Below are 12762 nucleotides of genomic sequence, written 5' to 3'. Positions count from 1 at the left end.
TACCAAGCAGAAATCTATTACTCGCTATCCACAGTTAGCCAGTGCAAGGACAACAGACTTTCTGAATAACTGTCTTGAGATACTGCAGAATCTTGAAGTTCTCTGTGAGTCATAAAGAGAATGAATGAACATTTTTTTAAAAATCATCTAGTGAGAAGTATATTTTATCATATTAAAAATCTTTGAAAATTGGAAAGCCAAGGATGTTACTCATTATTTGATTAACTGGAATCTTCCACCTCCTGATCAGCCTGGAAGAAAGATAGAACATATTTTTGAAATTCATAGATTATTAACATAATTCATACATTTTCTAACAAATGAGTATCATGTTAGGGAAAAAAAGAAAATATGTTTTCATATAGATATCTGACATCATAGAGCTTAAATGGATTCAATTTTCAGCAAATCTGTTGACATCCTTTTGATTTCAGTACCATACCAGCATTTGGGGGTTCAGATGTCTACCTTCCTTTTCAAAAGGCAGCCACTCATGAAAATCATGACAATCAAATGGTAAATTAAAAAAATAAAATGCTGGGCATGGTGGCTCATGCCTGTAATCCTAGCACTTTGGGAGGCCGAGGCGGGCGGATCACAAGGTCGGGAGATCGAGACCATCCTGGCTAACACGGTGAAACGCTGTCTCTACTAAATATATGAAAAATTAGCCAGGCATGGTGGCAGGCGCCTGTAGTCCCAGCTACTTGGGAGGCTGAGGCAGGAGAATGGCGTGAACCCAGGAGGTGGAGCTGGCAGTGAGCTGAGATTGTGCCACTGCACTCCAGCCTGGGCAACAGAGCAAGACTCTGTCCCACAAAAAATAAATAAATAAATAATAATAATAAGGAACAACTTACTTGCGAAAATGCCTCTTGTATGCAGAATGGAGGTAGTGTCAAACTATTATGAATTTATAGGATCTTATTCCACACGCTGTCTCAGCCTTTGTTTTCACAGTTAACATCTGCAGCAGATGATGTTCACACATGTCCACATGCCTTGGGGACACACCTCCTGTGGGCTTTCCCCAGTATGCTTACCTTTTTCACCCACTCAAGGAAGCTTATTAGAATGCAAGGAAACGAGAATGGCATTATGATGTTACAAGCCAATACAATTTTAGAACAAAAATGAAATCATTCCCAAGTTCTGTTGAGCTCTAATAGATAGCAAGCTATTTGTGATGCACCTGGCCACTGATGTGGGCACCAGTATACACTGGTCCTGTAGTTGAGAACATCTAAGAATCACAACTCACCTTGGAAAGTTTATTTCACTGATCCACACTTGAATCTCTCACTCACTCAACAATTATCCATTGAATTTGTACTAGAAGCTGGAGGAACAGCTGCTTTCACAGGTTAAAAGAAAATCACAGGTGGGTAAAATGGTCATCATTATTAACATGATCTGTGTGTTGAATTTGATAAGTGCTGACCATATCATGTTGAACACAAGTGTTTCATAGCCAATGGCATTGAGGAAAGAGCTGGATCCATGAAAATTCCAAGGGGAGTTCCCATTTTTATTAATTTGGCAAACTGGCGATCAAAGCATTTTGGTTGTAGCCATAGCTCTCTTTGGAAGCCTGTGATAATTGTGCTGGATAGGAGGCAATGTGAGGCCAGGAGCTGTGGCTTATCCCTGCCAGCACTTTGGGAGGCCAAAGCGGGAGGATTGCTTAAGGCAAGAATTTGAGATCAGCCTGCACATAGTGAGACCTTGTATCTCTCTAAAATAAATATACATACATATATGTATATATATATGTATGTATTTTTTTAAAAAGAGAAAAGAGACAATGTGAAAATTAACCAGGAAGCTGATATCACAGGGTTATCTGAGATTTGCTACTTATGATTTCTGCTGCTTTTATTAGTTAGAAAGGGAGGAAGGGAGGAAGGAAGGAAGGAAGGAAGGAAGGAAGGAAGGAAGGAAGGACAGAGGGACGGTGGGGGAACGGAGGGAGGAAGGAAGGAAGAGAGGGAGGGGGGAAGAAAGGGAAAATAATAGATTGCACAAAATACTAATTGGGCCTCATAGGGTGATCTCTGGAAATGGGGTGATTTTCATCTATTTATCCTCTGTGAGAGGCAGCAAAGCCAACTGGACAGGCTATTTGTGGCAACAGGAGGTCTTGGCTGGTAACCAGGGGCCCATGCATTCTCCAGCACCCTGCTAGTTAGCTGCGCTGTATTGTGCCAACTCTGGAGTCTCTCCTTCTCCCCAGAATTTGTTTGTGCACTGGATGCTTCGGATGAGTTTCTGAAGGAGCGTGTGATAAACCTTCCTGAGAGCATTGTGGCAGGGACCCACTATAGCCAAGACCGATTCCTCCGGGCTCTGAGCAACTACCGGGACATCAATATCGAAGATGAGACTGTCTTCAACTATTTTGATGAAATTGAAATTCACCCGATACATATTGGTATGAAATGAATTCAAGGATAATGTGAATGTCCAGGACCCCCAGCAAAGCTTGGTGCAGGTCTAGCTGTAATTGTGGGGGTGGGGGAGGGTGGGGAGTGTAACTGTGGGTTGGGCACAAGAAGCCATGGAATACACAGGGCACTCCTCCTGGGGAGTCATTCTACGTGGGGATTTGGTGGTGGGAGGGTGTTATTATTGTATGAGAATTTATGAATATATTATGAAGTCAAATGACAAATCCTTTTTTTTTTTTTTTTTTTTTGGGGGGGTGGAGTCTAGCTCAGTTGCCCAGGCTGGAGTGCAGTGGTGCAATCTTGGCTCACTGCAACCTCTGCTTCCCGGGTTTAAGTGATTCTCCTGCCTCTGCCTCCCAAGTAGCTGGAACTACAGGCACACGCCACCATGCCCAATTAATTTTTTTTTTCTTTTTTTTTGAGATGGAGTCTCTCTCTATTGCCCAGGCTGGAGTGCAGTGGCGCCATCTCAGCTCACTGCAAACTCCGCCTCCCGGGTTCACGCCATTCTCCTGCCTCAGCCTCCCAAGTAGCTGGGACTACAGGTGCACACCACAGCGCCCGGCTAATTTTTTTGTATTTTTAGTAGAGACGGGATTTCACTGTGTTAGCCAGGATGGTCTCGATCTCCTGACCTTGTGATCCACCCGCCTCAGCCTCCCAAAGTGCTGGGATTATAGGTGTGAGCCACCGTGCCTGGCCGACAAACTCTTTTTTTTTTTTTTTTTTAAAGAAATATGTGTATGGTGCTGGCTGCTTTGGCCATTCCCCCAGGTTCCCTGGGGGCAGTGTTCTGTCCCTGTTAAATTACGGGGCACTTGTGCTCTTCCAGACCCTTTCCCTGCCTTCTGACTGGCCAGCCCATCCCTGTAGCTACCCAGAAGAGCAAATAGCACTTCACTGCATTCCTCCTTGTTTCCTGTAAACACAGCTCTGAGCTTAGCACACAGCAAGCACTCGTGATCCCGCATCACGTCAGCCTCATCATCACCATTATCATTCCTGGCTCCAGCTCTCAGCTTTCACAGCTGCTGCTACTTCCCTTGGCTTGTTGAACCCCTGACCTACCTTTCTGGTTTTCTGGACCTTGACACTTACTCCTCCTTTGGGCTTGGTGAGAAAGAACCAGCTTCTGCCTGGTGGAAGCTTCCTGGCCAGGCCCACCCTTGGGCCTCCAGGGGCTGCTCTCTACCCCCAACTGCCCAATGGGATAGCATTTGGGCCCTGGAGTCTCAGGAGGCTTAGTGCTAAGGGACAATGTCAGCAGGAGGCAGGAGAGCTAATTCCAGTTGTGGCTGGGCCTCAGTTTTCTCATCTGTGAAATAGGAAAATAATCAGGCTTGCAGGATTGTTACAAACGGTAGAGAAGAGAGATACAAAGTGCCTGGCACGTTGAAGGAGTTCAACAAGTGGTCATTTTGTTATTCCTACCAATACTAAGGCATAACATGACATACTATTATGAAATAAAAAAAATGGCTGGGTGCAGTGCCTCACGCCTGTAATCCCTACACATTGGAAGATCAAGGTGGGTGGATCACCTGAGGTCAGGAGTTCAAGACCAGCATGGCCAACACGGTGAAACCCCATCTCTACTAAAAATACAAAAATTAGCTGGGCGTGGTGGTGCGCACCCATAATCCCAGCTACCCAGGAGGCTGAGGCAGGAGAATCATTTGAATCCAGGAGGCAGAGGTTGCAGTGAACTGAGATCATGCCACTGCACTCCAGCCTGGGTGACAGTGAGACTCCGTCTCAAAAAAAAAAAATAAATAAATATAAAAACAATTTATAAATCTGCAAATTCTTCTTGTCTGCACCCTCAGCAGTGACTGGGTTTTGTCCTAATCTGGACATGTTTCTGCATGTTGGACATGCTTTATAAGTAAAAGCTAAGGGTTCTGCACCTCCTAATATGGAAATTAGTTTACATTATTTAGAGAACTAGGAAAGAATGGAGAATACATTTCAGAAGAATAGTGACTGTCATCTTTTCATTTAGGTCCAAAAAACTGCTTATAGGAAGATCAGGAGAGCCCAGGAGAAATGTTGAGAAAAAAAAAGAAATAACAGGGAGGAATGAATGAGTGGCCATTGTGTTCCATCTCATCCTGTGCCCATCTCATTTGGCCTCATCTGCAACTGACAACTGGGAGATAATATAAAAGCAGAGGGGAGAAATGTATCCTAAAGATGGGAGGCGGGGAGGGCATCTCACAGCCGGGGATGCAGCCCAGCCTCTGCAAGGTCTGGAATGGGGCCCTGGAAAGATGCTGGGAATCGCATCCTCTCATCAGCTCTGGACTCTGCTTCTCTCTCAGTGTCTCTTTGTCCTCTCTCTCTTTGGGCCAGTGTACTCTCCCCCTCTGTGGCCTGTGTGGTAGGCTGAGGCCACCCCACACCCCAGAGTTATAATGCTACACTGGGAGCCAAGGCCAGAGCTGACTTCACTCTGTCCAGTCCCACATTCCCTGAAGGGCAACTCTGCTGGTCACAGATCAGGCTGAGGTGCCCCATCCCAGTCTAATCAGCAGTGGCCCCACTCTGGGGTCAGAGTGGAATATTGCTAGGGGGAATCATTCCCGAGTACCTTCTCAAAGGTGTCCAGTTAGTGATATCAAGGTTGTAATTAAACAGGGAGAAATGCATTTATTTATTTATTTTATTTTTTCTTTTTGAGACAGAATCTCCCTCTGTCACCCAGGCTGAAGTGCAGTGGCGCAATCTCGGCTCACTGCAACCTCCGCCTCCTGGGTTCAAGCGTTTCTCCTGCCTCAGCCTCCCAAGTAGCTGGGATTACAGGCATACACCACATGCCCAGCTGATTTTTGTATTTTTGGTAGAGACAGGGTTTTACCCATTGGCCAGGCTGGTCTCAAACTCCTGGCCTCAAGCAATCTGCCCATCTCCGCCTCCCAAAATGCTGGGATTACAGGCATGAGCCACCACACCCAGTGAGAAATGCATTTAAATGTCACAGGTCAGGCAATGAGGAGCTACCCGATATGACTTTTACTTTTTTTTTTTTCGAGACAAAGTCTCGCTCTGTCACCCAAGCTGGAGTACAGTGGCTCAATCTCAACTCAGTGCAACCTCTGCCTCCCGGGTTCAAATGCTCCTGCTGCCTAAGCCTCCCAAGTAGCTGGAACTACAGGTGTGCATCACCACGCCAGGATAATTTTTGTATTTTTAGTGGAGATGGGGTTTCTCCATGTTGGCCAGGCTGGTCTTGAACTCCTGACCTCAACCTACTCGGCCTCCCAAAGTGCTGAGATTATAGGTGTGAGCCACCGTGGCCAGCTGTTTTTTGCTTTTTTAAAGGCTTGCTTCTGTTCACCAACCAGTGCATTGGCTCTGCTCCTCCCCTCTTCCCATGTTAGATCCCGGTGGTGCTTCTGGTCTAGGTCAAGGTCATACAAACATGAGAGGGGTGGTGGCTCATGCCTGTAATCCCAGCACTGTGAGAGGCCGAGGCAGGAGGACTGCTTGAGCCCAAGAGTTCAAGATCAGCCTGGGCAACATGGGGAGACCCTGTCTCTACAAAAACAAAACAAAACAATAAAAAACAAACATGGGCGGGGTGGGCACAGCAGTGACTATGAATGGGCGTGGGGTAAGCAGCTATCCAGAGGAAGGTCTAAAGGGGCTTAGTACCAAAATGTGTCCGCTGCACATCGTTCTCTGCAGACACCTTCCAAGCAGCCCTAAGAGAGTGGTATAGAATTTACCACCTCGGTGACCGTGGAGATCTCAGTATTTATGAATAAACCATTTCTCTTTTTCTTCTCTTTGGTCTTGAAACTAACATTTTTCAGATATTCTGGAGTCTGGATTTTTTTCCTATTCAAGTAGACTTACTGAAATGGTTATTTTTTTATGAATTGAAAACATATCCCAGAATCATTGATTTTCAGAAAGGTCACCCTGTTTGGCCTCCCACAAGTGCAGGACTTCCTTCTGTAGAAACCTCTGAAAGAAGTGTCCCAGTCTTTGCTTGAATACTTCCAGGCATGGAGAGCTCATTACTTTTCAGGCAATCCATTCCGCCATCCAACCACTCAAATCAAGTCATTGTTAGAGCTCATAGACCCAAGTCCAAATGTTCCTACCCGCGCCTCTCAGACTCTGGTCTGATATTTGCCCGTGAGAGAAGAGATTCTGAACTATGCTGGCAATTAGAAAAGAAAACCCCATGTGGTAATTTACATAATTGACTATCACAAGTTTATAGTAATAAAGAATTTTCCCAATTGCAGGCAGGCCTAGAATATAAGTATGTGTTGATCTCTCTCCTGGTATTTAAAGATGTAGGAAAACTTGAAGATGCTCAGAATAGACTTGCTATCAAACAGCTCATCAAAGAGATTGGGGAGCCTCGAAATTACGGTTTAACAGATGAAGAAAAGGCAGAAGAGGAGCGGAAGGCTGCGGAGGAGCGGCTGGCCAGGGAGGCTGCTGAGGAAGCAGAACGCGAGCACCAGGAGGCCGTGGAGATGGCAGAGAAGATAGCTCGCTGGGAGGAGTGGGTGAGTGATGAGTGTGTTTGTGAGTCTGTGTATCTGTGGAACAGGGGCGCAGTGCCTGGCAAAGCCATTTAGGCCAGTTCCACTTCCCATCCTGCTCTAGGGAAATGTCATGGAAACACCCTAAACAAATTTGTGTTTGCTTTTTGTCATTTGTACCATTTATAAAAGGATATCCATGGTCTTCTGCTTAGTTTTTTTTTTCTTTTTCTTTTTGTTTGAGACAGGGTCTGGCTCTGTTGCCCAGGCTGGAGTGCAGTGGCGCGATCTTAGCTTACTGCAACCTCTGCCTCCTGGGTTCAGGCGATTCTCCTGTCTCAGCCTCCCCAGTGGCTGGGACTACAGGTGTGCACCACCAAGCCCAGCTCGTTTTTCTGTTTTTAGTAGAAATGGGGTTTCACCATGTTGGCCAGCCAGGCTGATCTCAAACTCCTGATCTCAAGTGATCCACCTGCTTCTGCCTCCCAAAGTGCTGGGATTATAGGCGTGAGCCACCGTGCCCAGCTTGCTTACTATTAATAACAAAAACTAGCCATTAGCAGGTGTATTAGTAATACAAATTCCTGTAAATGTGCAATGTTTTACTACATATTGATGTCATGATTTGATTGGATTTTCCTCCATTTACCCATCTAACCTACCCAGGTGGTCAGCTTCATTCCACCCCTCCTCATTCCCCAAATCACTGAGTCTTGTAAGTGAGTCTGCTTCCAAAAATAGCACTCTTAGGCCGGGCATGGTGGTTCATACCTGTAATCCCAGCACTTTGGGAGGGTGAGGCTGGAGAATCATTTGAGCTTAGGTGTTCAAGACCAGCCTGGGCAACATAGCAAGACCTTGACTCTACTAAATAAAAATTAGCTGGGCATAGTGGCATGCCTGTAGCCCCAACTACTAGGGAGGCTAAGATGGGAGGATTGCTTAAGTCTGGAAGATTGTTTGAGCCTGGGAGACTGAGGCTGCCATGAGCTATGATGATGCCACAGCACTCCAGCCTGGACGACAGAGTGAGACCCTGTCTCAAAAAACAAACACCACCGTCACCAAAAATGGCACCCAAATCTGTCCCCAGCTCTCTACTTCTGATCAGGGGCAGTGTTTCTCATCCGAATTATGCAGTGTCTTCTCACTGTCCTCCCCAACTCCACCCTGGTCCATCTCCAGTCTGTTCCCATGCAGCTGCCAGGAGATCCTTCCAAACTGCAGACCCACAGTGGCCATTCTCTGCTTACAACTCCTCACAGGCTCTTGATTATCACAATTTGATAGAAGTCCAAACTTGCCATTGTGGTCAAGGTCCTTTGTGACCTGGCTGCTTCTGATATTTCCCAATTTCAAACAGTGCGCCAGTGGTGGTCTTGGTCATCTGCATGACTCATTGCTTCACAGACACCTGGCATCTTTACCAGAAGTCATCTTTCTAGTGAGGCATTTCCTGGTGTCTGTAAAATTCAATGTCTACCCCTCCCCACAACCTGTCACATCCCCTTTTACACTTTTTAATTTTCCTCTTTGTACTTACTCTACCTATTATATACATTTTATGTATTTATCTTATTTCTTGCCTTTTCTCTGCACAGAACTTAAGTTACATGAGGACAGGATGTCTATGTTATTCACTACCATATCTCCAATGCCTAGAATAGTGCCTGGCACGTAACAGGCACTCAACAAATGGAAAGAAGGAAGGAAAGAAGGGAGAAAGGAAGGAAGAAGGGAGGGATGGAGGGAGGGAGGCAGGCCCAATGCACACATCTTTGGGTGCCTGATTAATCTTCTTAACATAAATTCCTAAAGTTTGCTGGGTCGGACTAGACATGGTTTAAGATTTGATACATATTTAAAAACTGCCCTCCAGCAATGGTAAACCAGTTTACGCATCATCTAACAGGTGGCTATTTCCCTACACCTTCTCTAAAGGTGCTTTCTCAATTTTGCTCGCACATGTCAGGCTGACAAAAACTGTTCTCATTGTTTTAATATTCATTTTTCTGATCACTAATCTTACAGCTTTTTCTGTTTGTTAAGCATTTATGTTTCTTCTCATGTTGCATATTTTCTTTGCCCCTGTTTGGGCTGTGTGTCTTTTTCTTATTATTTTGCAAAAAGAACTCCTGATAAACTAGTTCAATAGAAACAGGAATGGCTCCAGTTGGCCTCCCAAGTGGTGCTGCTAGAGTTCAAATCCCACTCCACTCTCTCTGTAGGTATGTGGCCTTGTGCAAGCGCCTGTCTATGTCTCAGTTTCTCCATCTGTAAAGTGGGGATAATGATAGTATCTACTTCATACAGTCATTGTGGTGACTAAACGGGTAATATACATAAACTATGCACAGCGCCTGGCAAGTAGTGTGCATCACATAATATCCTCATCCCATCTTAACTTTTTTATAATCTGTTGCAGTTTTTCTCAATTCATCATTTATCTTTTAACATTATTTATGGTATTTTCTCTGACCACACAAAAGTTTCATGTTTATATGTAGTCAAATCCATCCACCTGTTTCCCATTTTGATCTCTGGGTTGGGAATCTTGCTAAGAACGACCTCCTTTCAAACAAATATCAGCTAGGGCTCTGTCTTGCAAGTGACAGAAAAGCAAACTCAAAATGACTTCACCATAAAGAAAACCAGAAAAGTCCAGAGGTAGGGCTGGCTTCAGGTGAGGCTTGATACAGTGGCTCAAATGATGTCACCAAAGACTTAGGATCTCCTTCTCTGTCCTGCCTTGCATGGGAAGCTTCATTCTTAGGTGCACCTACCATGCATGTCAGGGCACTTGATGTGCTGATCTTTAACTAGAATTTTTTAAAAAGACAAGTCAACAATTTACAAGTTATTATTATTAGTCATGTATTTGTACTCGTACTGTTTACAATTTAGGTATTGTAAATTGTAACCAATTTTGATGTTGTGCTGATCCTTAATTAGAATCTATGGCCAGGAGGTGGCTGGATGATGGGCTGAAATCCCACTCAAACCAAACCACGAGGCTGAGAAGGGAGATTTCTCAAAAGAAATCTGGAATTATGATTCCCGAGAGAGGGTGGCTGTATGCTGAGCAAAGAATTGTACATGTCACTATCCCAATGCCGTCCAGACTTTCTAGTGGCATTTCTTTTTTTTTTTTTTCTATTTTGCTTCATCTGGGCAGCTAGAAATTATTTTGGTGTAAGAAGTGATCCAATTTATTATTTTCCAAATGGCTAAGTTGTTGTAACACCATTTATGTCTTTTCTCTGCTGACTGGAAATGCCACCTGTATCACAGATGGTGACCATTTCTAGCAGTGTCTCAATGCACTATAGGGTGAACTGTGTGAGTGTTCTCCCCTTTCTCACTATATATTTACTTTACTCCCAAACATTCTATTTTAGAATAAACAACTGGAGGAAGTGAAAAGAGAAGAAAGAGAATTACTGGAGGCTCAGTCAATTCCCCTGAGAAACTATTTAATGACCTATGTGATGCCAACTCTTATTCAGGGCCTGAATGAATGTTGCAACATCCGACCCGAAGACCCTGTTGATTTTTTGGTAAAATATTTAATTTTTTTAAAAAGATCAATTTGAGGTTGGGTGCGGCAGCTCACACCTGTAATCCCAGCACTTTGGGAGGCCAAAGTTGGGGGATCACTTGTGGTCAGGAGTTAGAGACCACCCTGCCAACATAGTGAAACCCCGTCTCTATAGGGTTGTGGTGGCGAATGAGGCAGGATTGAGGCTACTGGAGGCTGAGGTTGCATGACAGCTCCACTCACCCCTTGGCGAAATGATCTGTCTCAAAAAAAAAAAAAACAAAACTGCCTGAACTTTTTTTTTTTTTTTTTGAGACGGATCGAGTGCAGTGGCACGATCTCAGCTCACTGCAATCTCCGCCTCCCAGGTTCAACTGATTCTCCTGCCTCAGCCTCCCGAGTAGCTGCGATTACAGGCATGCACCACCACCCCAGGCTAATTTTTGTATTTTTAGTAGAGACAGGGTTTCACCATGTCGGTCAGGCTGGTCTTGAATTCCTGACCTCCTGATCCGCCCGCCTCGGCCTCCCAAAGTGCTGAGATTACAGGCATGAGCCACCGCGCCCGGCCTAATCTGCCTGAATCTTAACAGAAAACCAGTTGAGATAGCAAAATTATGTTTCTGGTTATTTGGGAAATAGCTTCTAATATATTCACCATTTATAATAAGATTTTTTTTCCTTCATTGGTCAAACCCATGTAAGATTTTTATTATTCATTTGAAAGTAAAAGATGTATGTACTTTTACTTATTTATTTATTTATTTATTTTGAGATAGAGTTTCACTCTTGTTGCCCAGGTTGGAATGCAATGGCACAATCTCAGCTCACTGCAACCTCCACCTCCCGGGTTCAAGTGATTCTCCTGCCTTAGCCTCCCAAGTAGCTGGGATTACAGGTGCCCGCCACCACACCCAGCTAATTTTTTGTATTTTAGTAGAGACGTGGTTTCACCATGTTGGCCAGGCTGGTCTCGAACTCCTGACCTCAAGTGATCCACCCGCCTCGTCCTCCCAAAGTGCTGGGATTACAGGCATGAGCCACCAAGCCTGGCCCTGGATGATTTTTAAATTGTAAACATTACTAATACAAATACATGACTAATAATAACTTGTAAATTGTTGACTTGTCTTTTTTTAAATTGTAGGCAGAATATCTCTTCAAGAACAATCCTGAAGCACAGTGAAACTTTAAAGATCTAGTATTATCTACCTTTACAGAACCACAGATCACTTATAGTACTTTGAAAAATTGCTTTGAAAAATGCTTTTCCAGTTCTTAGAAAATTCTTTTTTTGTAGATAAATATTCTATAAACTAGAATCTCTATTAAAAGCTATATGACATGAATGACTATGTCATTAAAACTATATTTGAAATGTAAATTGATAAAGACATTTGTGCACAGCTCATGAGACAAATACTGATTTAATATTTTATTCTTTAGTCAGGTCTAAATATACCGCTTCCGTACACTAATGTTTATAGGTATTTATAGCATGAAGAAAATCAGACTATATATTGTAGACTATATATTATTCTAACATGTAGGCTAATTTACATGACTTGTTATTGCCCCAATAATAATGTTATTAGAAATGGAAATAAATTGAAGTGGTTTATGCCTGTTGACTCACAGTAAATCAGACAAGATTGGTGCCTGTAAGGTGGCTTTTTTTGTGTGTGTGATGAAGCAATGGTTAGGGAAAGGTTGCTTTGAGTTCAGGGTCAGGATCCCAGACAATGAATAGGAGAGAACTGTAAACCTCTAGGCGGAGAAATCTGCATAACAGGATAATTCCAATCTTTGTGATAAGTAAGAAGTTACTAAATATTTTCAACACACTTTAAAACATAGGCATAAGTTATCAATCGTATAGTCTCTTCCAGTTCTAAAAATCCCATAAGATTCCTAGAATTACCCTAAATGAGAAATTAGTTTAGGTTTAATGGCATATGTATTTTATCCCTTTAAATAATGTAACCTAATATAACTGCCTGACTTTTTATTTGTGGTAAAATACATGTAACATAAAATTGACCACTGTAACCATTTTAAAGTGTATAATTTAGTGGCACTAAGTTCATTCACAATGATCTGCAGCCACCACCATCTAGTCCAGAACTTTCTCATCACCCCAAATGGAAACCCAGCACCTATTAGGCAGTCACGCTCCATTATTCCCTCCCCCCAGTTCCAGGCAACCATGAATCTACTTTCTGTCTCTATGGATTTACCTATTATAAATAAAACCACACAATGGGTGGTCTTTCAT

The 12762-nt window shown here is 43.6% G+C and overlaps 1 protein-coding gene across 2 annotated transcripts in view; it reads left to right on the top strand.

Annotated features, from left to right (window-relative positions):
- Nucleotides 1-12762, top strand: part of AK7 (adenylate kinase 7) — a 97170-nt gene extending 84408 nt beyond the window's left edge. Inside the window, exons 15-18 of one of the 2 annotated variants that reach the window (XM_032179640.2) lie at nucleotides 2234-2431; nucleotides 6753-6973; nucleotides 10348-10506; nucleotides 11635-12762. In XM_032179640.2, coding sequence (XP_032035531.1) covers nucleotides 2234-2431; nucleotides 6753-6973; nucleotides 10348-10506; nucleotides 11635-11673 — 617 coding nt within the window. In that variant the 3' untranslated portion in view covers nucleotides 11674-12762. The remainder of the gene's footprint in view (nucleotides 1-2233; nucleotides 2432-6752; nucleotides 6974-10347; nucleotides 10507-11634) is intronic. The other variant, XM_058429631.1, reaches the window with a different exon arrangement.

The sequence above is a fragment of the Hylobates moloch genome, unplaced genomic scaffold (genome assembly GCF_009828535.3).
Source record: "Hylobates moloch isolate HMO894 unplaced genomic scaffold, HMol_V3 SCAFFOLD_16, whole genome shotgun sequence".
In the NCBI taxonomy this organism is placed as follows: Eukaryota; Metazoa; Chordata; class Mammalia; order Primates; family Hylobatidae; genus Hylobates; species Hylobates moloch.
This window is presented reverse-complemented; position numbering and strand designations above follow the sequence as displayed.